Source organism: Hibiscus syriacus, unplaced genomic scaffold (assembly GCF_006381635.1).
Source record: "Hibiscus syriacus cultivar Baekdansim isolate YM2019G1 unplaced genomic scaffold, ASM638163v2 tig00111408_pilon, whole genome shotgun sequence".
NCBI lineage: Eukaryota > Viridiplantae > Streptophyta > Magnoliopsida > Malvales > Malvaceae > Hibiscus > Hibiscus syriacus.
Genome location: NW_024063085.1, coordinates 186,785 through 213,584, shown reverse-complemented (window position 1 = coordinate 213,584; position 26,800 = coordinate 186,785). Strand labels below are relative to the sequence as shown.

Below are 26,800 nucleotides of genomic sequence, written 5' to 3'. Positions count from 1 at the left end.
AGACACATAATGGATATTGGAAAGTGACTCCATTTTGTTGATCTGAACTATTCGACAACAACCTATCAAGTATTCTCAATAATTAAAGAGGATTTTATTTTTTTGTTAAAATTCTGGATTTGAATAGTTATCATTGTATCTATAAGATGTGTGTGCATTATCAATGATTAAAAAAAATTATGAATATATATTAAAATACAACCTCCCCAATTCCATCACTATCCTAGCTCAAACAATTTGCATCTTATGGTATATAAATGATTGGCCCATGTGGGTTTCCCATGCAATATCCACCATTGGAATCAACTTCCCCACCCTCTATTTATACACCTTCCTTCCTCCTCCCCCACTTCATATTGTTTCTTTCACCACCTGCTCTCTCATCTTCTACACAAAAAGCTCTCTCTTTTTTGTTAAGAAACACCAATGGCTTGCGTAGAGGTGTGTAAGGAGGTGAGTAAGGGCATATAGGAGCCCGTTTTTCTTTTCATTTTGTATTCCATTGCCTTTTAAAATATATATATATATATATATATATTTGAATTAGTTTTCATTTTGTATGAAAATGATAAAACAGGAGAAGTTGAAAGAGAGAGAATACAGTAAAGATGGAAGTATTGATTGGCATGGACGCCCTGCTATCAAAGCAAAGTCTGGAAAATGGACTGCTGGAACTATCATTCTCCGTAAGCTCTTTCTTATAGTTTTCATCTTACAAACACATTTACATTTGGGAACGTAATAGAACCCAACACAAAATGTTCAACTTGTCTTCTTCTATCTTGCATGTTGCATTTATATATACACACGTATAGGTGCAAGATCCGAGGCTAAGATTAATGGTAAGAAATGATAAGATATTCATTAAAAAAACAAATAATTTATCTCATCCTTTGATTTTCATCGTCTAACGATCTTAAAAAAAGTGTAAAACTAAGAGTTTTACGTATGGTGTAAGTGATTCCTAACTCTACACATATATATAAAGGAAGACATAAATTAAGTGAAAGAGATAGGAAGAGCATGCAATTTAGGGGAGACGAGAGACGTAATTACTCTAAGTAGCGTATGTAGAAATATTTTTTAGATTGAATATATATATATATATAATTTGGGTAAATTACACGTTTAATATTTCAACTATTATTTTGTTATATTTTGGTCATACAATTTGTATTTTAAAATTATACCTAACGTTACGTTTTGTTTTTATTTTGATCACCTACTGTTAAAAAATTAATAGTAATATTGACGTGCCACCATAAGATAATACTATGTCATCATTGAATTTTTTAGAAAAATGTCAGGTTTCCAATTTTGTTAATTTTTTAACTACAATTGACCAAAATGAAACCAAAACATAAAACTAATTATGATTTTGTAAAAGATAATAGTTGGATGACCAAAACAAAACAAAAATGATAGTTAAAATATTAAACATATAATTTACCTTAAAATATTTATAAGAATGAGCACAAATAAAATTTTGAAATAAATATAAACAGTAAAATAACTAATTAAAAAAAACCGGATTCCAAAATAAGCATTTACTCACCCTCACGTGTTAGGGGATCCGCCACTAATCATCGTTCCACCATCGTGAGTTATGCATGACATGGGTTCTTTCCACGTGACAAATTCTACTAAGTTACACAATCTCCCAATGAAAATCCTCAGCTGCCCTTAAAAGAGCACCTAAAATAATACAATCCAATTATTTCTTGACAAATAAAAATCACTCATTTTTTTAATCGTAAAGTGCATCCAATCTGTGAATAGTAAAGAAAAACGTTATAGTTTTGTTCTCAAATTATTAATATCTTTTCATTTTAATCCTTCTATTAATATATTATTAATTTTATAAGTTAAAAAATTAATATAGTTTTAGATGTTCTGAGAATTGAACCCATAGGATTAACGATATGTTAATCAAAAGATTAAACTAGAGAATCCATTTGACAACTCGGATATCCCCACAAGTGGCGTGTTCTAACTCAAAAACGACTAACAATCATCTCTTTAACATTTGAGATCGTTTGATTTGTACTAATTTATCTACTATTTTTTAATAATCATTTTCCTTTTATCACCATAATTGTATTATATATATATATATATATAAAAAGAGATGCTGTATTTTTTAATCAAAATATTTATCACATAATTGATTTTAATATCACCCTGGTCCTATATCATTTTAACGTATGTATTTATGATGAACATGGTCATGTTTCTTGTTATTGCTTTGTTTTCCTTTTTGTTATATGAACTAAATGCACATGAAGATCGAAAAAACATTATCAAATAGAAAGCATCAAATAGTTTCAGCAATAAGAAAAAGTCATTAATTCTAGAGATTATATGTTTAAACAACTTCTTCTATAAGGTTTATATGCATTGTCAACAAAAATTAAACATATATTATATTATAATCACCAAAACTATTCGAAAAAGAAAAAACATTATCAAACAAGCTCGTAATCAAACCTTACTTCTGGGCGGAAATATAAAGAGAGCCAATACTTCACATGCAGAGAAAACGAGACGTCACCCATCATATAATTTAGTTGGGTGTTTGATCTTGACATTGCCTGCTGTATATCTGACTAATAATAATTGATTGCTAATATACAAGACGTGATGGAAAGCAACTTTTCGATGGTTCCTATGGTTTCAGGTCTTCCCTAACCTTTTGTTTTGTGAATGATTAAACCAGTGAATCAAGGTCTGGCAACCCTAGCGTTCTTTGGGGTAGGGGTGAACTTGGTGCTTTTCCTGACAAGAGTATTAGGCCAAAACAATGCTGATGCTGCTAATAATGTCAGCAAATGGACCGGCACTGTGTATATTTTTGCACTGGTTGGTGCTTTCCTCAGTGATTCCTACTGGGGAAGATACAAAACATGTGCCATTTTCCAACTCGTCTTTGTTATTGTAAGCAATTCAGCTCTCATAGTAATCTGGATGTCTGCTTAAATTTTCAAGCTGGAGTTGTTCTAAATGTGTTTGCCTGTCTGATTCAGGGTTTGGTGTCCTTGTCACTGTCAACATACCTTTTCTTGATTGCACCAAAAGGCTGTGGGAATCAAGAACTGCCGTGTGGTTCACATTCAAGCTTGGAGATTACTTTGTTTTACCTCTCAATCTACTTGGTTGCACTAGGGAATGGAGGGTATCAGCCTAACATTGCTACCTTTGGGGCTGATCAGTTTGATGAAGAAGACCCTAAGGAAGGGCACTCTAAGGTTGCCTTCTTTAGCTACTTTTACCTAGCATTGAACCTGGGATCCCTTCTCTCCAACACCATTTTGGGGTATTTTGAGGACGAAGGGATGTGGGCGCTTGGATTCTGGGTGTCCACTGGCTCAGCCTTGGCAGCACTTGTTTTGTTTCTGGCAGGAACCACTAGGTACAGGCACTTCAAACCAAGCGGGAACCCACTCTCCAGGTTCTCTCAAGTCCTAATAGCTGCAATTAGGAAATGCAGTGTTGATACGCCACCGGATGCCGATGAATTGTACGATGTCGATGGAAACGACTCGTCCATGAATGGCATTAGAAAGATTCTCCACACTGAAGAATTCAAGTAAATATCGAAGCATAATATGATCTCGAAATTAACAAATAATTACATGATAGATTAAGTAACATTAATCATTAATTGATGATGTTTTTGTAGGTTCTTGGACAGAGCAGCATACATAAGTACGGGGGATGTTGATGAGCAGAAGAAAGGGATTCAAAGCACATGGCGTCTCTGCCCCGTTACTCAAGTAGAAGAAGTTAAATGCATGCTAAGACTACTCCCCATTTGGCTTTGCACCATTATTTACTCCGTCGTCTTCACACAAATGGCCTCCCTATTCGTCGAGCAAGGGTCTGCAATGAAAACTACTGTCTCGAGTTTCCGGATTCCACCAGCAAGCATGTCTAGCTTTGATATTCTCAGTGTGGCACTTTTCATATTTCTTTACCGACGAGTTCTTGATCCATTGGCGGCAAGTATTCGGAAAAAGGGTTCCAGGGGACTCACCGAACTTCAGAGGATGGGTATTGGCCTTGTCATAGCCGTATTAGCAATGGTTTCGGCCGCAATTGTGGAATGCTATAGACTAAAGTATGCCAACAAAGACTGCATGCATTGTGAAGGCTCAAGCTCCTTGAGCATCTTTTGGCAAGTTCCCCAATACGCATTGATAGGAGCATCCGAAGTTTCATGTATGTCGGTCAGCTTGAGTTCTTCAACGCGCAGACGCCGGACGGACTGAAAAGCTTCGGTAGCGCACTTTGCATGACATCGATATCACTAGGGAACTACGTGAGCAGCTTGCTAGTAACAATGGTTATGAAGATCTCAACCGAAGATCACATGCCAGGATGGATACCGGGCAACCTCAACAAGGGTCACCTAGATCGGTTTTACTTCCTCTTAGCTGGTCTAACATCACTTGACTTGATTGTCTACATAGCATGCGCCCGATGGTACAAGAATATCAAGTTGGAAGGAAAAACAGCAGAAAATATTGATGATCAATCCAGCTTTAAACTGTGAGATCTTATAATCCATTCTAAAACATATGAATAACAGTATAGATTGAAAGAATAATGAGGGAAATGGGTAGAAAAGGGTTAACCACCAACGTCTTGTCGAAAGAAAAGTGAGGTATTCTGAGAGAGAAATCATTTTTCTTCTCAACTCTCTTGAATTCCCTTCACTTTAACACAGTTTTCTTAATGATTAGAATGGTTGTAAATTGCAGTATGTTATCTGCTTCAAAGAGCTATTCTCTTGGACTTTAATCAAACGTGTCATTTTCCTCTTTTGTGCGAATAAAATGGCCAAAATAGTCAGGGAATACGAGTATATGACAGTGGACAGTTGACACGATCCGCTTATCCTTTTTCTGTGGTGTACATTGACTTGACACAGTGCAATGATGAATCGCGCGCTGGACTCGTTCCTTGGAACATGAGTCTCCTACAATCTTGTCTTGCCAGAAGGCCCAAACCAATCAAATTCATCGGTTTAATCATCACTCTTTCTTCAAAAACCAACGAACACAAACAGAAATAGAGAGAATCAAAAGAAATGAAGTTATCTTTGAAGATCCAAGATGAGAAGAACCCAGTGTTGAAAGCAAGAATACCGATTTCTATATTTAGCCAACCATTCGTTTCTAGTCTCACCACCCCCACAAACGTCAATGGCAACAGCAGCAACAAGTCCTCTCAAAACACCCCCTTTTCTCTCTGCACAAATTTCCCTTCTGGCCCTTGTCTCAAACTCTCTTACGCTCCCTCAACTTCCCCTTCCACCACTATCCCTTTCTTTCTTTCTCTGAAATCTGGTCTCGGTCTCTTTGGCTCACCAAAAGACTCCTCTGTTGTTTTCTCTGCTCAGTTTTCTATTTCATCTGCTAACCCTGGAACCATAATTCCGGCTTTCTCTCTCCATTTCAAACCCCAATTTGACAACTTTTCTTTTTACAAGGCTACATTGTCTAAACCAAGCTTGGAATCAGATTCTGGGTCTCATCATTCCATTTCAGCACAATCTGCTTCACCCTCGGCTTCAGTTTGGCAAGATGTGAAATTGGAACAAGGTAATGGAGCTGATGATGTGCTTGATACCCCAAAGTTTGGCTATGAGAATGGTTTATATTCAAAAGATGGGTTTGGTACGGGGAGATCACTGGTGAGGAAAGATGACAAGAAAGCTGGGATTTTTTGTGGAATCTCTGTCAGAGCAAGAACGATGTTTCCTGTGACAAAAAGCGCTGTGGTGAACCTAAGGTGGACCGTGAACTTGCCATCGGACGTGGGGTCAAAAATGCCTTATTTGACAATAAACAAGATTGGGATAGAGAAGCTTGATGAGGTGAAGTGAAGGAAGAGAAAAACAAGAGTGTTGCAAGTAATGAAGAAGATGATCTCGAATTGCTCAAAAGTATGTACGCATGGATTCGAAGAGATTTGAAGATGTTGGAGACTGAGAATAGGGAAATGAAGGAGTGTATGGAAGATATGAGACATGGGGTTTCAGCTAGGAGGGAAAATGAGAATTCAAATGACTTGGAGCTATGGAGGAACAAGAAGAGTTGTGCTGAAGACAATGGTGGAAGAGAAGGGAAGAAGAATGAAAACAAGACGAGTGAGGTGGAGAGTGAATTGCAAAAAGCTATCAAAGTTGCACCCACTTGATCAGGCTGAAATTCATGTTTCCTTTTCTATGATCCTGCTCTATCCTTTAGAATGTGTATATAGTGAAGGATAGTTGAGCTTATTTATGATCATGCTGCACTGTTGAATTTCATGATTTCTTCCATTTATGGTATACTAATAAATTTCATGTTTCCCGTGTTAATATGTTAATGGTACTTTTTAGATATCATCACTGGTAATAATTTCATGATAATATATAGACACCGATAAGTATAGCTGTTCGAAATTAAATCTTATAAAAAGAATATTATTCTATTTTATTATTGAGGTCATGTAAGAAAGCAACCATGTAGGTTGAAAGTGACAAACGGCCTGCGGCCGGGGTTGATGAATGTGAACAAGGACGAAACGATGTATATCCCCAAGGAACCACTACCTCCTAATTTTGTTATTATTAAAAGAATATACAAAAAAATCTATTGATATATTTTAATTTTATTCCTTTTTAACTGTCCCGGGTGGAAGAGGATTGAACAAAACAAAGAAAATTACAATGGATTACAAAACATGCCCTTAACACAATGCATCAATAGGGTTATATGCTTGTTTTAAAAACAAAATAGCCTTATACTTCTAATAATATGCTAACAAACATAAAAAATTTCTTTAAAATCTAGTAATATTTCAGTTTCTCATAACAGGTTACTAAATAAATTTTCATAAATTTATAATTATTATTCGTCAAGTTTATTTAAAAAAACGAATTTGTAATATAATAATATGAAGCGTCATTCCTAAATCACAATGTTTAGCTTCACAACCCTCCTAAAAATTCCAAATATATAGACATATAAATATAATTTAAAAGTGTAACATTAAAAGCATTACAATAAAAACATGAAAAAGTGTATCATTAAATACATTATACACCTTATTAAACAATTTTAAAAAAATTATTTAAACATTTACTTTTAAATTTAATCTTATTTTTAATCTATATTGATAAATAAAATCCATTTTATTGTAAAATAATCCAAAGTAGTAGGCAATACATCTGAGTTGAATTGCTAAACAAAATGAGGTTTCCAAAGAAATTGGGCATCAGATCTCCAAGATGATTTAGCATCAAAGACATGCTAATTCAGACGCAAATTACCCATAAGAATGAGATTCATCACATGCCCATAACAGATTTCAGTAAAAACAAGTTGAAAACATGAAATACTTTTTTCCTGAAAATTACGGAAAAATAAAAAGAAGCGATCAGAACCTGTCGGAACTTCAAATTAACATCAAACTTTAATATCAGTGGATTCGCATACCACTGAATTTCTATCATCACGTCGCTTTACTTCTTCTTTGTTTTAAGAACTCGAGAAAAAAAAATTAAATTCGAAACGAAAGTGGGAAAAGAATAAGCTCAGAACTTCTTAGAGGGATTGTGCAACCAACATAGGAGACTCCTCTGGTACACAGTAATATTCATCATTGCATTTACTTTAACAATAGAAAACCAAAATTGAAACACAAACGCCTGTCGAGGAACAAGAGCGGCTAATGAAACATAGCGAAAAGAGTATTTATAGAAACAGAAAGAAACCCTAGTAACCGCTTAAAAATGTGCGGCGAATTAGGGCTTATAAAATAGGGTAAATTACATCATTTTTCATTGAATTATATTTTCTCTCCTATTTTACTAATTGTACTTTTAATTTTTCTAGTTTACTCACTGAACTTTCGAATTACTCTTGTTTTGATCACTCTGAATTATTTTATTATTATTTCTGTATGACTTGGAATTTTCTATCATTATTTAATATAAAATAAAAACATAAGGTGGTCGGATGCCACCGCCAACCACTGTAGATGGTGGTCGTTCGGTCTCAAATTCATAGGTCGCTTCGCCTCTACACCCCGAGTCTGAATCCGCTCTCCATATTTTACTGAAACTTGCTCTAAACTCGAATAATTAGATATCAAAAGTGAGGAAGCCAAAGTAATTCAATCGAGTTTCATGAGTTTTTGGACATTTTTTAGTGAAGCAACCACTGGATTCTGATTCAGGGTGTCGAGACGAGCTGACCCATGAAATTTGGACCGAACTACCACCATCTACGGCGGTGGCGTCTGGCCACCTTCTTTTTTATTTTATATTTTCAGTTATTTTATATTAAATAATAATAAGAAATGTCACGTCATACAAAAAAATGATAAAATAATTCAGAGTGATCAAAACATGAGCAATTTAAAAATTTAGTAAGTAAATTAGAAAAGTTAAAAGTATGATGATTAAAATAAGAGAAAGTAAAGTTTAGTGAGGAATGGTGTATTTTACCCTATAAAATATTTGGAGTCTAGTTATTAAAATATCTTTGGATATTGATACAATGAAAAAAAATACTAAACTGTGTATTTAATCATTAATTATTCTTATCATTCTGTTTTGGTCGTCCGCCATCAGAGATGGCAAACGGGTCATTAGAATCGAATTCGAGTCAGATCACTTCGGGTTTAGACTTGATTTTGATCAGGTTCAATTTAGGTCGGGTTATTTAGGGTTTAGATTTATTTGAGTCTATGATAAGTTAGATCGGGTCAAGTCAATATCAGATCAATATCAGATCAGTTGTTCTTTTATTTGAGTCATTATCGAATCGATTGATTTTTTTAGTCGATTCAAATCAGATGGGTTAACTTTTCGGGTAGAATCAATATCGAATCAATCATTTTCGATTCGATCCAACATTGATCTTCAAGTCAATTCAAGTTGAGTCGGGTATAAGTCATATCATATATATATATATATATATATATATATATTGATACATCTTTGTAAAAAAAACATTTTTTTTGTAAATCTTATTTATTTATGTTTAATTTCATTCAAATTCAGTCATCATTTAGGGATGATAATTTAATCCGAACTTGACCTTGAGACGTGTTTTGTCGAGTCAAGCAGATGTATTTTGTTCTTAGTCTACATGATGTTAGCTTTGTTTGTTTTGCTCGGTTTGTCTATGTTGGTTCTAGAGAAGATGTTTGTGTCAAGTCTTTTAGAGTATCAGTTGAAGGTGCTGCTGTTGCACAAAGGTTGTTGTTTGTTGTAATGTTGAAATGTTCTCAGCCTTGTCTTTGGTCTAGGGGCTTCAAAATTTGAAGGGGCATCTTCATGTGTTTTGTATTTTGTTTCGTTTGTACCGTTTGGAGTTGTATTTTGTTCCTAGTCAAGAGTACTCTTTTCCTCCACTTAGTTTAAGGAGGTTTTTAACGAGACTCTTGACTCGGGCTATTTAATAAAAATAACTTTATTTTGCCGAGCAAAAGAAATGATATAAATGTGATACATTAATTAATAGTTTTTTAACTATCGTTATGGTGTAGTTATTTTAAAGTGTAACATTAAAATTGTTAATACATTTAGGTACCAAATATTAATAAAAAGCATGTTTATACGCTTATTTTTGTATTTAGCCTAAAAACTAATAAGAAAGAAAATGGCAGCAGTGAAACGTTTTTACGAAATAATTTTGTATCAAGTTAACTGAGATTACAATTTAAAGCTTCATTTGATCCAGCAATCCTTTTCCATCAAGTTTGCTGCTTATTGTCAATCTCAGGAACTCCTCATGCGGTATAGTCCTATACTTTGCTTCGCTTGTCTTCGCCTTCACAAGATCTTGCAGTGGACCAATCTTGGTACTTATATTTGGACTGTGAAATGCTGCAATTGACATTCGTTCTTTCTCTGGATTAACCACTGCTCTATGCTCAATGCTTTTATATTCTCCATTGCTCATTATCTGCATTTTTCAGATGATTGAGAAAGTAGTAACCATGCAAATTCATGAAGGCTACTGTTGTTTAGCAACTAATAGATTTGTATTAGCATGTTACCTCTATCACATCTCCTATGTTGACGATAAATGCACCGGAGATTGGTTTAACGGGTATCCATTTCCCATTTTTCTTGATTTGTAGTCCTCCAACTTCATTCACTTGAATCAAGAGCGTCAAGCCAGTTGAATCAGAGTGTGGTGCTAGACCAATTACCCTGCTTGCCTGTGCACATGGTGGGTAGTAGTTCATCCTTACTCCCTGTGTTCCATCCTCGAAGAAGCTTGTGAACATCTCGGGGTCGGTCCCCAGGTTCTTTGCCACCAGTTTCATGAGATGAATTGTAACCTTTTGTAACTCCATTGAGTACTTATCCAATGTTGTTCTGAAATTCAAGATTTATAAGTTGCTTGCTTGTGTAGATTATGAATAGTATGCACAGGATGTATTACCTGAATGAAGGTGGAGTAGTTGGCCAGAGTCTCATGTTTCTTAAGGGAACAGGAAGGGGAAGAAGGAAAAGCATGTCACCCCAATCAAGCTTCTGGTCTTCCGACACAACGAAAGCTTGGCCGTAGCCTTCGATGTCATTCGGAATCTGTGCACAAGCCAGCTTCTCATGCAATGGTAACTTAAAGAACTCTTGTATGTCCATCTTCATTTTCTCAATCACTTCATCCCCTACCCCATGATTGATTAACTGTTTCATCATCAATAGAAAAACTAATAGGTTTGATTGATGTAAAAGTTAAACAATAGCTAAAACCTTTTGTTTTAGATTTGGTACCTGGAAGAAGCCCCAGTTTTTGCAGGCCAAATGGAGTTTTTGCTGTTCATCATCATGGCCTAATTTGCTCATATCAATCACTGGAATTCGAAAGGATTCATCGATGGAAACTATATCGAACTCGACCTCTTCCCTGATATACCTGGATGGGATGTCTTTCAAGTTCTTGGTTGCAAGTGATTGGACATTTTCAACGGGTAAAGAACCACCAAATCCGTTTCTGCTAAGCTCATCCGTCTTCATTTTTGTGAAGCTGTCCAATGTTCAAATCTAACAAAAGTCTGATTTCTGATCATATGCTAAATACTAGAGCCAGTTGGTCACATTGTTTGGTAATTTCTAAGCGTCGTTTGCTTGTCCGTCCTTTTCACGACCGAACCAAAGTTTTTGAGTTTTTACGTATATTCCTTTTTCCCCCGTCCTACCAGATGCCATTATTGGCTATTTGGCTTGTAGAGATACTTCATCAGTTACATCTAACTTTTGCAATCAATTTTAGGTAAACTGAGATTAGACTAGGTAACAATATCATCTATATTTTTGGAAAACTTAGACAAAAATATCTGACTGTTTACACAAGCAAGTCATGTCTCGGGTTGAATTTCTTGCTTTAATCCAGTATAGATTGCATAAATAACAGATGTTCAAGTTTTGTTTACTCGTGAGCCGGAATTGTTTGCTGTTGATCTGTATCGAGGACAGATGAGATAATGGTATGCCGTATAATTTCATACACATCGTAATTACGCTTGTGCTCAGCTCTCTCCTGGCCGAATGTCAAATGAGAACACTCAAAGCATTCCTGCTCTAGAAAAGGGTCATACTAACCCCGGATTTAAATAATGGTCTAATATCGGAATAGTGATTATTATATAACAGTAAAGGTGTCATCCGAAACTGTTATTATATAACCGTAATATTTATAATGACCGCAATAACATCCGTTATTATTGCAATTGTGATAAATACTACACAACAAAAAATACAATCGTAATCACAATTTAAATTCTTGATGCAACATATCCCTACAAAAGCACAAGCCATCTAGGCATTCAATAATAATAGAGCAGCCACTTTCAGCAATTGATGGGTGTTAATGGTATAATGTCATACAATTTTTTTTATATATAAATTTAAGGTGAATATAAGATAATATATGTTTAAAAGCTTTTAACCCTCTAATAATAAATATTTATGTCCCTACATATGCGATACTCGAATACGAGATCTCAAATAACCTTAAATATTGCAACACATCAAAATATGGAGGGCATTGATTTCATCAATCTGAAAACAAAAGCAAAAGAAGTACGAAGTCAAATCAAAATGCATTTTTGAAAATATGATAAAACGAAAATGTTTAACCGACAAGGATAGCTATTACAGAAAGGGAGTTTGTTGACGAAATTAAAGAGCTTGATCTTGTTTTCCTTTTTTTATCCTTTTCTATTCCTTATTGTTTTCTCAATAATTTTAGGGTTGGATCTTAGGACTTACCTTTTTTTTCTTTAGAATTGGATCTTAAGACACAGTCCTACAATTAGGGACTGTGTTTTTAGTTTAAACCCAAACAATAGACTAAATCAACTCATTTGGTTTACTTGTTTCTTTAATTACTCTGTTTAGACAGATTTTTCTAATTATAAAATTAATTGTATTGATTATTTCAGTTGATTATTAAATTTTAAAATTAATTTAACTAACAAAAAATTATATATTTTTAAATGATTAAGGGCGGTAGTATTAATATATGTTCAAAACATTTCTTAATCATTAACATTAGACAACATAAACATACCGACACAGTTGTTCGAATCTAAAACCTTAAAAAAGAAAAATAACACTCTCTTTAACCCCATTTGATAGATTCAAAATAAATTATAAGTTAATTTCTATGATTATAAATCTATACTAAATCATGTACGAACCGACTGACCTATTTCTCTCACGATGAACCGAATTAACCTATTAAGGTAATACTATGACCCAATCATCACCGTCCAATGCAACTCTAGTATCAAATCCAAATATTAAACAACAATAAAACAAAACAAAGGGTGTTATGTGTCATGTTATAAATTATTTTCAACCACATTTCTAAATTGTGGTGGAAAATCAGATCTACTCCATCCATTTTGTCACCTTATAAGCACTTCATCTCTTCACTGTGCCATTAAACTGCCAAGCCTTGCTCTTCCTTTGTTTTCTTCGTTTGGCATGAGCTCCACGACAACGCGCTTCGAAGGTGCGTTCTCTTCAAACGTTGAAACAGTTGGAAGTGCACGCTGCGATGCTAGGAAGTGTCCAAACTCCGAACATGTCAATGACGTAAAATTAGCAGCATAATGGTGGGACCGAGTAATCTAGAGCCACGTCATCAGGAAGTAGAGCCGTTGATGTGAGGAGGATGGTGGAGATGCCTTGTCTAGAGAGCTCAGCTAGCACACTATCAGTAGAAGGCGGCTTGAGGCCTAAAGGTAAGGGTAACCATGGCTTGTTTATCGCTTCTTTCATCACCTCGTCAATTACTTCCTCTGACTGCAATCCATTCAAACACACAAGTCATTACTGTAATCCCTTTAACGAAAATACAAGTGTATGATCAGAAAAATTGTGCCATTTGCGTGTCTGGGTTAGAGCAGCTACATCAAGTTGTGTGTTAACAACAGACTAAGAAAATTCTGACATATATTGCATTGCAATCACCCTACACTACTAAAAAGAATGAATATGTACTTTAACAAACATGTTAGTTACCGGGGATGTTGGACAGAACGTTGAGGCATGCCACTACTCTTGTCCATGGTGCTAGACAAATGAAATCCATTTGCATTCTGCATATTCTTGAAAAGCAGAATACCAGAAACAGGTTTAAAGCGCATTCATATTGTAACACCCTTAACCCGTATCCGACCCGGATACTAGTTCGAGGTGTCACATTACCTTTTTAAAACACATTTCTTACAAAATCACAACATTTGAACTTATATTAAGAAAATACGATAATATACATATATTAATACACTTTCACCAAAATACTCAGAGCATACACAACTTAACCCTTTAGTTACATGCCAACATCCATTTACATAACAAAATGACCTGCTGATTGAGTTGCTTCTGATCTGATAGTTGCAGGAGTAATGTTGTCCAGCTTAACCTCGATCGTCTACTTTATCGGATCCTACGTGTGAAAAACTCACACACTAAGTCATCGACTTAGTGAGGCAATATAATAATATCAATAAAATATAAAGGAATTGCCAAAATGAGATGGGTTGAAATGATAATATGTATGTAAACAATCCAATAACCATAACCATGTTTCTTACCCATAGATTTATCAAACTCACATTCATAAGTTCACATTATTAAGTTCATTAGCCCATGATACCATATTAAGAACCTAAGGTATGTGAGTATTGTGAGGTTGTGCACTATGTTGTCACCACAGCTCGTATAATTGCACCGAAGTGCCACGTAGAATTGCACCGGAGTGCCGCGTAGAATTGCACCGGAGTGCCGCGTAGAATTGCACCGTAGTGCCATATAATAATGTCCATAAGGACCACATATCATTCCTTAAGAATCATATACGTATACTAGGGATCAATTATGTGTCTCACAAGACTTCATACATGTTTCAAAGAATATATATATATCCCGAAGGACCGCGTAGACCCTCTACCCTTCGCATGCCAGCTATACCTATAGTTCTCATCTACATAACATGAGCTTTCACAATTCACATAATTTGTATCACGTAGACATATTATTTTCCTACCTTTATCACATAGACATATCATTTCCATACATTTATCACATAACTCATATAACTTTTTTTGCATATTCATATCACATAATGCGTATGATATAAACTCATATCATGTTTCATAATATGGATGTAATCATGTATCAAAATATTGAATCTAGACTTATCATAAGTCTAGAACTGATTATGATACTATATTCATGCTATGCATATGTACTCACCTAGATTTTTTGTCTTTCTCTCGATCAATTCTACTTGTCGATTGTTCCAGAACTAGGCTCGATATCTACATAGTAATTATTGATACTTATCAGTTATAATGAATGTATTCTAACTATCATTTCTTGGCTAAAAGAAAAGTCATTTTCATCTTTTAATGAAGGTATGCATCGATGCACCACACCATGATCGATGCATAAATCCTATTCGATGTTTGTATTTTAAAGTGTGCATCGATGCACTTCATGGCATCGGTACACCTTGAACAATTTTTGGGATTATCCTTGATGCATCGGTGCACATTGAATGTGCATCGATGCACATAGCCCAGAAAATGTCATTTTAAGCACGAAAATCTCTTTATAATTCTTACACTTTATTTCACTCCTTTATACCTAACTTGCATACTCTTACTTAAACTAATTATATCCATTTCATACCTCTAAACTTAGAAATCCAATTCTCTATGTAGAATTAAGAATCTAACCCAAATTCCAACATATTCTAATTTGAATTCTAACACCACATACTCTTAGTTAGCTTTATGACAAGTCAATCCCACTTCTAATTCTTATATGAACTCTAATCCAAGATTTCACTTTTCTACTTCCTTTTTTTAATTCTCATACTTCTCATCTTATGGTTTTAAGATAATCTAAGCTTTCCTTAAGCTTAATTATCATCTAAGGATCAATAAGAAATTAATTTCATCAAGAATTTGATAAACAAGAAAATTCACCTTTAGCTTGGTCTCACGATGGAGAAGAAGAAGTGAAGAAGAAGAGAAATCTGGAAACTTTTGTTCTCTTCATTTGCCTTCCACGTGGATTTAAATACCATCATATAATATTTAATTATTTCCCCTATTAAAAGACTCATTTACCCCTTTAGTTCCTCCTTCTTTGTTAATTGATCCTACACAAACATTCCCATTAAATCTTTCAACTATTAAATTTATCTACTTTGATCACTAAATTTTGAAATTTCACAATTTGATCACTAACCCGGTATGGAGGATGTTACACATATACTCTAATCTTATTAAAGACTAGCAAGAATTTTTCAATTCTCTGAAAATTACATGTTTATTTTACTACATTAATCTTTGAAAAAGAAAAGAAGAAAGAATCAGTATTGCAGCAATCATAGAGCTAATTACTCACTTGAGTGAATGTCGAGTAATTTCCCTGAGGTATGGGCATAACACGGCAACCCCATGCATCAGGTTGCACCTGAAACGAAAAACATATCGTACACTATCTCTCTCTAACACACACATATCTAAAATATGTAGGTAGATTTGTTTTCTGCTAGCATAAGAACACTAAACTTACCCCTGGATAGGGCTTCCAATGCCAAGTTTCAGTTGGTTGCCAAGGGTAGTAACCTTGCGAGCCATGTCTGGATGCTGGCTGGATGAGGTGTTCCCCACATGGGATAGAGTGGACCAAATGGGACAACATGATTAGAGACGGCCGTGACTGGTTTATGTCGATAACAACTCCTTTGTGTTTGATCTCTTCTTGGCCATCGCCGATCATCTTCCTTCGGCAAAATTTGTCTCCTTTGCATTCAATATTTCTGCTTCACAAACAATTGTTGTTGGGTTATTTTCTCAGAGCAAGAAAAAAACTTTGCTACATTTAACAAGTAATTGTTATTCTGAAACAAAAACTTAACATAGATCGAATTTTAAACGAGGACACGCACACTTATAAGGGGAAAAACGAAAAATTATGCGAAATATGCAAGAATGCATGATGTATAAAATGTTCGAGGCATTGATCCAAAAATGGTACGTTATTATAAATAATCCTTATTGGGGACAAAAGTGTTACGTCTTAGGAGACAAGAAACATTTTAAAGGTATAGGACTCGAACAGCTTCTGACGGACTGATTCATCCTCCGCATTTGTCACCAGTTGAATGTCCTATCGAATCGTTCCGGCTCCTCTGGCTAAACTGTGCAAGTAACGGTTTGCTTGCTCGAATGACTGTATCTCTGGCTTTCACTCTCTGCTGAGCTTGTTCCTAACGAAAGCGCCATTGGAGCCCTCCATCTGAAGTTTATTTGCTTTTCAACAATGGTCTCCAGCTTAGTTAGGGTTCCGTCATCTTGTTCTTGTTGTCTTTAAAGGGATTCTCCAGGTTAGCAACTTTTTCTTGTCTGCCCCTACAAATTTCGCCAACTCAAAAAGTTGACTTTTGGTGTGTTCGTCGTGAATCCCGGTCTATTCTGAGTATTCTCTGACAATAGTCGTACTTCTGAGCTTTTCATCTCTTATATTATAACACCGTTTTCTATTAATGCAAATTATTTTGTTTAACAGATACGTTTTTTTTGTGGATCAACGCCTTTTTTGAATGATGCAAATGATAAAAATAAAACGAAGTAAAAGAAAATAAAAATTAAAGGAAAAAGTTTCAGAACACCTAGGGTTTGCAATGAGGTTTTGGGGTAGGCTCTAACTCCTTGTAGTCTCCGGTTTAGGTTCTAAAGAAGATACCCGAGTTCTCCTGCTGGTGCCCTCTTGGGCTTCCAGACCCTTAGTCCTAAGCCCATTACAAGCTTATGTGGACTAAGTTAAACTTGAGATGAAACATTCCCTTATGTCTGTGCGGTGAATAAATTCACACGAGACATAAGGTATATGAATCCCGAAAGGTACTTGCTAGGCCTGTGCGGAGAATAAATTCTCACGAATGTGTCGCTTTCACCCCCACTTAAACGGTTTGAAACTCGGGTATAGAGCCAGAGAAAGAAACTTTTCAAAATCTGAAATCATTGAAAAAATGTCAGTACAACTATTTATTTGAAAATAATCAAAAGTAAATAATTGAAATCTAATAAATAAATTAAATTTTAAATTATCATTTTCGCTTAAAAAGACAATCGAAAATTAATTTCGGCCTAACTCACTTACCTTTCCCCAACAGAATCGCCAAGCTGTCGCGATCGTCTTTCGGTTGGGACCGAAATTGGGCTTTGACTTGAAATAATGAGTTCGAATTGCCACGATCATTTAAAACGAATTTATGTTGATCCGAATCTTACATGATCTACGTTTTACATAAATATGTTGGGTTCGAGAGTTGGTTACGGTCAAAAATTGAAATTGAAATTTAATTTGAGTTTTACCAATTAATTTGTCGGCTGTCTTTAATTGTGAAAAATTGAAATTGAAATTGAAATTTAAAAACTCGATTCGAATTAATTACCTTTGGTCGATTGAAAGGTCCCTAAAAAGTCAAAAGTGTTAGATTGTAAAAATGAAATAAACATGAGAAAATAAAAAATATAATATAATAGTATTAATATAATAAAATAAAATAAAAGATAAAAGATAAAAGATATATATATATATATATATATAAACAATGTAAAAAGGAAAAAAATTAAATTAGAAGAAATAAAAAAACTATATATAAAGTGAAAATGTAAATGATCAATTAATAATTAACCCGATACCCCGTAGTGACTAAAAAAAATAATTATAATACTATGACCAAATTTGAAAACTAATAAAAGTGAAACAACTGACCAAATAAGGACTAAAATGAAGTCCCCCAAAATGTACTACTGAAATATAAATAGACTAAAACATAATGACCTAGGCTTTAAATAAATCATAAAAGCATTCCAAAATGAACAAGGACCAAATTGCAGTTTATACGAAACAAGAGATAAAAATAAAAATAAGTTGCATTAATGGTTAAAATAGCAAGGTACAAAGTGCAAATGACTGAAGCTGATATTTACCCATACGCAACAAATGCGCAGAAGCCCCCTAGCAAAACGGCATAGTTTTGCTTTTAGTATATTCCAAAAAATGGGTTTTCCCCTTCATATTCCTCATTTGCCTCTCTCTCATAGAAAATGAAGAGAGAGAACGTTGAGAATTCTCTCAACATCCCTCATTGGAGGGAGACCGGGCCCCAAGCCGACCATCGCACCATGCCGACCATCATTTGGCCGCCACTTCTGGCGACCGAAAAAACCCGAATCTCAACCAAAATGCACTCATCTACCCTAGAACCCAAATACCTTGAAAACCATCCACCAATCGTAGATCTAGGCCACAAGGTTCGGGTTTTTTACCTTTATGACGGTGAATCCTTCGTTTTCCGATGTGCTCCTCTCGTTTTGACGTGCACTGGTTTTTACTTTTTGTGTTATATTTGCATGTGGGTTTTGAATGGTTTTGCTTGACTTGTGTTTGTGGTTTTTCTCTTATTTTTCGATTTATGGTTCATTATGTTAATGGACTCTCTGTGTTTTGGTTGTTCAATGGCTTTGGTGGTTTTGTGGTTTGATCTTGATTGTTTCGGTTTTCCCGTTGGTACTCCCTTTCTAGATGTCGTCGATGATGTTATTTATATAGTCCCAATGGGGCTGTCCCAGACTATTTTTTGGGGTCGATCCCGGATATTCCCGGTCGTTCCCGAACTTGTTCGCATTCTGTTAGGCATTGTGGAATGTTTGTGGTTGACCATCTATCTCGGGATAGGTCAGTCCCGGGATTTTAGGTCAGCCGTTTCGCCCATTGACTGCTCGTCTTTCCCTGTGCGGCGCTGTTAATTCGTTGGCCTGTCTTGCTAGGGTTTTGCATACCCTAATTTGCACTGGGCTAGATCAGGCCCCAAACCTATTAGATTACTATTGGACCCGACAGTGGACTCACTTGGACCCAATTTTGGATCTGGAAAAAAAAAAATAAATTAAATTAAATAAAATGAGATAAATAATTGTATAATATACTAATAATAATATGATATAAAACTATAATATATATATTTCTAAAATATTTTTTAAACTATATATTATATTTTTAAAAAAGTTTCAAAACTATATATTATAGTATTCAAAAATGATTTTAAAAATATTATATATGTTTTAAGAAAATGTTTTTAAAATTTTATTTATATAATTTTTTCAAAAAATGTTTTTAAAAATATTTATAAGTTTTTCAAATATTTTAAAAACCATATATTATATCAGTTTTCAAAGTGTTTTAAAAGACTATATATTATAATTTCAAAATGATTTCAAACTATAATATATATATAAAAATAAAATAGAATAGAATAGGAAAAATCGGACGAAAATGAGTGTCTACAACTATCTTATAATTATTTTATATTATTAAAAAATACTTAATATAAAATGCCCAAACTATATCTTTTTTCTCATTTAGGTATCTAAATTATTTTCGGTTAATCCAGTTGCCTAAAGTTTCAAACATTACACATTGTGGTGTATAGATCGACACTACTATAAATTCCACCGTTAAATGACATTATAAAATTATAAAATAAAAAATATTATTAAAAAGTAAAAAACACTAGAAAAAGCTCCGCCAACCCGCGTATCCCATCTCTTTAAGGTTTTTTTTCTCAAACGATCAACTGATGACGATTGATCAATGGAATTTAAGGATTTTATTTAGATTTAAATGTTTAAGATTTTAGTGATTTAAGTCTAGGAATTTTGGGGATTGAGGCGATGATAGGCCATTGGATGAGCGTGACGACTGAGGTAGTGTTCGTCGATGGTGGCAATCAGGGTGGCGGCGCAACAACACGATAGCGGATGTTTGGGGTTTGAAATTAAGATTTTTAATGTTTTAGATTTTCTTTAGATTTAAGAAAATTCAGAGTTTTTTAAAATTAATTTTTAGTTTTATTTTAAATAAAAAATTTAAAATTCTATAAATGTGGCATATGTCATCAAAGGTGAAATATATAAATGCGATATGTATCATTTTAAATTATAAATGTGACATTTAACGGTGACGGTCCATACACCTAAAAATATAACGTTAGAATGTTAGATATTTAAATTAATCTAAAAATAATTTAGACACAAAAATATAATTTAATCGCTTTGTTTAACTCTAAAACAAATCATCTTTTATTAACTCTGGAACTAATGACTATCTTTATATTATGTAGTATAGTATATGTTACAGTGTTTGTTAAAGTTTTATATGTTTTTCTACCTATTTGGAGAATCATATCCCCATTTCTATGTCTGAATATGTGTTAAACACAAGTGATGAATACGAATAATACAAGAAAAATAAAGCGAAGGGTCTCGACGCAGCATAAATTTTATTTCGATTATGTTAGTCAAGCATGTTCTTCATTTTCTTAATTCAAGGTACAATACCTGTTTGTACTTACAAAACGGAGAGTAATTTGAGGTTTCATTCTTTAATGCTAATATGTTTAACAGATTGGTTTCAATAATGGAGTTCCAATCGATGAAGAATTCTTCGTCAAAAATTTTGTGGAAGCACAATCCCGATATAGCCGTTCTTCTCTACCCTGATGATATACCTAGGGGATTAACAGTTTGATAGTAAATACGTTGTCCGGTTGTCTGGATGAAACAGGTTGGTCTCGGAAAATTACAACCGATAAAGGGTCTATACAAATTAACGAAATGGATCGAAGATCGTGGGTTAAAGAGAGCAGCCGTAACTAATGCTCCGAAACCGAATGCTGAACTCATGATCTCAAAAACTCGGCCTCGAAGATTCTTTGATGTTGTTTATTTTAGGAAGTGATTGCGAGCGTGCTAAACCATATCCAGACCCTTACTTGAAAGCACTTGAAGTACTCAAGGTGTCAAAAGGATCAACATTTTGTGAGGTAAGCCTTCTTTCCCAACCACGTTTCCGACATAAAACAAGTTATGAATAAGAACATTATTTGGAAAGCTTGCTATGGTTTTTCGATTGTCCGGGACTCTGTATCGGGGATAAAAGCAGGAGTTGCAGCGGGGATGTCGGTTGTGGGGTTAACTACTAGAAACCCAAAGTTTACTTATGGAAGCTATTCCAACTTCTCTCAAAAAGATTATGAAGAACCAAAGTTATGGGAGGCCTTAGAGGAGCTTGATAAGAGAGGTTGAAGAACATCCGCTTGAATTCCAAAGCCATTTAGGAGGTTTAACTTTGTTGGAATAATAGACCCACAATTTGCCTATTCAGTCAATGAAGGATCTACATCCAACAACTGCTGAAGCTAATGATGATATTATTTACATTACGTCTGTAATGTTTCAATCTATTAATAGAGCTTGTGGTTTGTAAGATACAGTTTGCTTGTGTCTTCAAACAACGAGACATTTTTTTACCTAATGGAATATGAAGTATTCATACTTTTATAAAAAATTAGTGTTATTTTGCACTAAATGTGGTACTTAAACTAAGAAAAGAATAAATTTAGTCTTATGACTTAGTCGAACATTAACTATTACAATACTGATGTGGTAATTCATGATATCGATATTGCAATTTTCGGTAGATGATGACAAGGTAGAGGAACTTAGTTGGTTTTTTTGTTGAATTCAATAGCTTAATTGATTTTCAAAAAGTTCAAGGTATTATTTATTTTAAAAAATAAAAAGTATTTTAATTTTTATATTTAAAATATTTAAAATTAATAAAAAAAACTCAAAATAAAAATAAGTTACTAAAAAATTAAAAAAATATATCAAAGCTATGAAAATGATAAATGATAAATTATTAAAAAAAATATACATAAATATATGCATGTAACATATAGACACAAGATAAATTAATATATTTATATAGTCAAATTAACAAAGCTAGTATGCTTTTAATTGATATGTATATCAATTAACTACAATGTCGTACACTTTTATTTCATGCATGTACCCATATATATATATGGGTTAAAATCTACTTACATAAATATGTTTTAATTTGATACGTGTATCAATGAGAGCATTTGTTGACTGTTAATTTTCAGTTGTCTAGGTGTTATTATAATTACACAATGATTAATTTAACTATTAAATCAACATATTTAGAATTGATTGAAAAACTCATTAACCACATTTAATTCGATCTTTTATGGCCTTTTTTAACTTTCTCCCACCCTAAAATAAGAGCTTTTGTGCTCATTTCAACATCCAAATACAAATCTGTGTATACTTCTCTCAAAGAGTTCTCTCATAATCTCGATTTTCCTCAAAGTTTTTCCATCCTTTTTTCGAGAAGAGCAGCATCATCGGTTTTCATTTTAAATTTTTGGTGTAATTTTTTTGAAGAATCGTGTAAATCTCATGGGACAATATCCATTTTGAAGGTTACACCAATTAAGATGAATTACTTTTAAGACATGGTTCTTTCATGATCGGTCAAATTTTAATCTAATCTACATTATCTTATTTTTTAAAATTTGTGCTAATATTATAAAAACAATAAATACATTTAAATGCGTGAAGAATTAAATATGTAGTTGTACTATTTTAAAAAACAATCATACAATCTTATGTTATTAACATAACATAAATATAGATAAAAAATCAATAGATTTAATAATTATTTTAAAAATTTAACACATCAAATAGAGGATGTTGATAGAATATAACATTATTTAAATGCGTGATGTTGATAGAGGAAAATAAAAGATCAAACTTAATGGACAAATATTTTGAATTTTCTTAAAAAAGAAAATTAAACGTGAGTAGTTATATTAATAAATTTAATAATTTTATTAATATAATAAATCAAAGATGAAATTCACTAATCAAAAGTTTTAATTTTAAAAGTTCAATGAGTGGTTTTTTAAAATTTAATACGAAACAGTAATGGGAAAAAATCTTTTTTTATATAATGATAAGTATAAACTATATTTTGCCATCCAACTATCATTTTGATTTTATTTTGGTCATCCAACTTTTTTAAAAAAAAGTTCAATACCAACGGTACGTTTTGATTTCATTTTAATCATTGTCATTAAAAAATTAAAGATGATGTTGATCTATCATTGTAAGGTAATGTCACATCGTCATTGAAATAATAAAATTGTCGCATAAGTATTTCTATTAATTTTTTAATGACAGAATCAAAATAAAATCAAAACGTAATGTTAATGATTGTTTAAAAATGAGTGATCAAACAGAACTAAACTGATAACTGGATTACTAAAATATGTAATTTACCCTAATAATAAATAGAGAGTTTGATTACAAGTAATTATCACGCATGTAGACTAAATGAAATAATGCGTCGTAACATGTAAACGCATGATGAACACCCTTCAAAATATTGATTAAAGTCATGAACCAACCACATTAAGAGTTTGATACGTTTTTAGTAACAATTTAGAATTTCCTTCATTCATGAGTTTCAACAAAAAAATGCCCCCTTTTCTCTTTTTAAAATAAATTTTTTTGTAAACTCATCAAATGGTATCGGTAATTAAAAAAATATTATATTTTTTGGAGATTTTGAGTTCAAATAGTTACGTCTACGTATGTATGTATATGTGAATGTTAAGAAAGATTATGAATATATATTATATTATAATCACCCTAAACTATTTAAAAAATTATATGTACATGTATTTGGGGACGGAGACAAAAATTTATGTTAAGAGGTGAACTTCTAATATTTTAGAAAGGGACTAACTTATAAAATTTAAAGGATAAAAATAAATTTTTAATAGAAAATAATAGGAAACATTTAATAATTTAAATTTTCAGGGGACGACTGCCTCCACTCGTCCCTTCAGTCCATCCCTACTTGTATTATGTATGAATTATAAAATTATTTTTTTTTTAATTTAAATAATATAAAGATAATATGATTTAAATAAATAACATGCATGCTACCTATTCTCTCTTAAAAGAATTTCAGCCAACGATGTTGGCGCTACATATAATATGCTAACAGGTATTGAGAGGTTTTTCTTTTCTGATAAAATTTTATTCTTCTTTTTTTTCCCATTACTTTCATTATTTTTAGTCCTTATCGGCCCATGCAGTGGTTAAAAATATGGAATACATGTTTGGAAGCTGGTTCAATTACTTTTAGTCGACATATATGAATAATAGAGCCGATGTTTGCATTTTCCAGTTGTCTTCACTGTACAAACGACGACAATTTAAATCATTTTGCTTTTATGTATGGATAGACACAAAAATCTATATTAGGAATAAATTTTTAAAATTTTAGAGATAAATTTAAAAAATTCTAAAGGGATAAAGATAAATTTTTAATAAAACATACATAAAAAAATTAAAATGTATAATAATTTTAAATTTTTAGAAGCAACTAACCACACGTCTCCTCTGTCTATTCCTATTATTACGCAGGAGCCCGTTGTCTCCACTGCTGTGTCTAAACCTTTTGCCTATGATATTTGCTATGGCTTCATCTTGACGACCGACCCTCCTCCACTAACCCAAAATACCATAAAAAAGAGTTCAAAACTTAAATTGCTAATTATCAATAAGATTTCATAGGAAGTTCAGAATCCAAGCAAAACACATGGCATCCAACCAATAAGGTGTTTTTAAATACAACTAGATACATATAAAATTTTATATTGAATGGACAAATTTTACTTATAGTAAAAATAATTATTAATAAAATATTTAATATATATATAATAATTTAAAATTTTAAAAAAATCGATTCGTTTTCATTTTCCATACCTAATCACTGTAGTATTAGCATTTTGCTACGTCGTTTCCTTTTAAGAGATGTGTGAATGGAGAAAAACCTATACACCACGCAATAGAAATTTGGGCACATATATTAATGCTCCCCTGACTATAGAATTTACTTTGTTAGTTATTCAACAATTAAAAGTTATAAAATGAATCCTGACTATAAGGTTTTATTTTATTTAGTCCCCTCGACTATCAAAAGTTATAAAATTGTCACTCGATTATTCATATGTTTTAAATTTATCATTTTCTATTAAAAGATTGACGTTCGTCCAAACTGGATGTTAATGTTTATTGGGTATGATAAATATTTTAATGATATTATTGAGATCGTTGTTGCTTCCCAACACTGATACAACGATAATGTAAATGGAGAGTTTTACACAAATATTGCCCAAACAATTTTGAGATCATATTTATCATATTTAGTCAACATGTTAACGTCAAACACAGAAGATCATTAATTTTTTAACTAAAACGAATTTGAATATATGAATAGTCTGTGATCATTTTATAATTTTAATAATTAAGGGACTCAACAAAATAACATCCTATAACTAATGAACTATTTATAATTTTTAATAATCGATAAACTAATAAAATAGTGTACTATAATGAGAGACCATTTATATTTTTACCCTAAAAATTTTACAAGATTGCTTATAACTTTGTGTTTTTTTTTATTTTATTCGGATATATGTACATGTTTACAGTTTCTCCAGTCACACTGGGTCTCTCCTCCCCCGTCATTTCATTGCGCCTTGATTTCAATCGTTTTATGCACGCCCTTTTCCCTTGGGTAAACTAAATTGATCACTTTAGTTTTGTGATTATTACATTGAAAATTAAATTTTAAAAGAATATTTTAGTCACTTATATTATCAATGTGTAAATTTTAATCATTTAGACGTTAAAATATGTCAGTCCGGTGATGGCACATTAATAGAATATGAATTTTAATCTAATTATCTAATATTTAGATAATATCAATTTAACTCTTAAATTTTTTTAAAAAATCAATTTAATATTTAAATTCAATTAAATCCTCTCCTCTTCCTCCTCGTCATCATCGGTCTTTATTAATCGTCAACATTAACAATCTTTAGAACTCAAAATTTTAGTTTATTCTTTTTTTTTTCCCGAATATGTAATTTTATATATACATACTCATGCACTCTCTAGACAAACAAAACCTTAATTTGTTCTTGAGTTGCAATCACTTATAGAAAACAAAAGAAAATAAGAATCTTTGATCTTTTGAGGTGCAATCACAGAGAAATAGAGAACAAGCAAGATGATGGAACAAGTAAACTTTGACAAAGCAGGCAATAAATTCATGATAATGTCAAAAATAAGTGAATTGGGAATTTTAAGATCTAATAATTATCGATGACGAAGGTTACAATGACCAACGATGATGGTGAGCGGTGGCAGGAGACGTTAGTCGGATTCAATAATTAAATTAATATTTTATATAAAGTTTAAGAAACAAATTAAATTTTATCTAAAATATATGAGTGAAATTAAAATTAACTCT

The 26,800-nt window shown here is 32.8% G+C and overlaps 3 protein-coding genes, 3 non-coding genes and 1 pseudogene across 6 annotated transcripts; 2 read left to right on the top strand and 5 right to left on the bottom strand.

The window, feature by feature from the left end:
• The first annotated feature begins 338 nt into the window (after positions 1–338).
• Positions 339–4,848, top strand: LOC120162800 (annotated as a pseudogene).
• A 196-nt stretch (positions 4,849–5,044) lies between these two features.
• On the top strand, positions 5,045–6,231 carry LOC120162782. The gene is made up of 2 exons (XM_039172859.1): positions 5,045–5,883; positions 6,000–6,231. The coding sequence occupies exons 1-2, from the start codon at positions 5,090–5,092 to the stop codon at positions 6,199–6,201; spliced, it is 996 nt and encodes a 331-aa protein (XP_039028790.1). The 5' UTR covers positions 5,045–5,089; the 3' UTR covers positions 6,202–6,231.
• A 1,024-nt stretch (positions 6,232–7,255) lies between these two features.
• On the bottom strand, positions 7,256–7,349 carry LOC120162818. The gene has a single exon (XR_005519576.1). It is a non-coding gene; the product is annotated as a small nucleolar RNA Z101 (small nucleolar RNA).
• A 72-nt stretch (positions 7,350–7,421) lies between these two features.
• On the bottom strand, positions 7,422–7,509 carry LOC120162820. Its single transcript, XR_005519578.1, has one exon. It is a non-coding gene; the product is annotated as a small nucleolar RNA snoR14 (small nucleolar RNA).
• Positions 7,510–7,578: 69 nt separating this feature from the next.
• On the bottom strand, positions 7,579–7,656 carry LOC120162819. The gene has a single exon (XR_005519577.1). It is a non-coding gene; the product is annotated as a small nucleolar RNA U61 (small nucleolar RNA).
• Positions 7,657–9,640: 1,984 nt separating this feature from the next.
• Positions 9,641–11,047, bottom strand: LOC120162806 (S-norcoclaurine synthase 1-like). Its single transcript, XM_039172880.1, has 4 exons — positions 10,784–11,047; positions 10,449–10,696; positions 10,057–10,381; positions 9,641–9,962 (listed from the first exon to the last, which is right to left on the bottom strand). The coding sequence occupies exons 1-4, from the start codon at positions 11,024–11,026 to the stop codon at positions 9,717–9,719; spliced, it is 1,062 nt and encodes a 353-aa protein (XP_039028811.1). The 5' UTR covers positions 11,027–11,047; the 3' UTR covers positions 9,641–9,716.
• Positions 11,048–13,117: 2,070 nt separating this feature from the next.
• On the bottom strand, positions 13,118–16,315 carry LOC120162757 (two-component response regulator-like APRR2). The gene is made up of 4 exons (XM_039172843.1): positions 16,109–16,315; positions 15,938–16,006; positions 13,555–13,626; positions 13,118–13,321 (listed from the first exon to the last, which is right to left on the bottom strand). The coding sequence occupies exons 1-4, from the start codon at positions 16,313–16,315 to the stop codon at positions 13,118–13,120; spliced, it is 552 nt and encodes a 183-aa protein (XP_039028774.1).
• Positions 16,316–26,800: the final 10,485 nt, after the last annotated feature.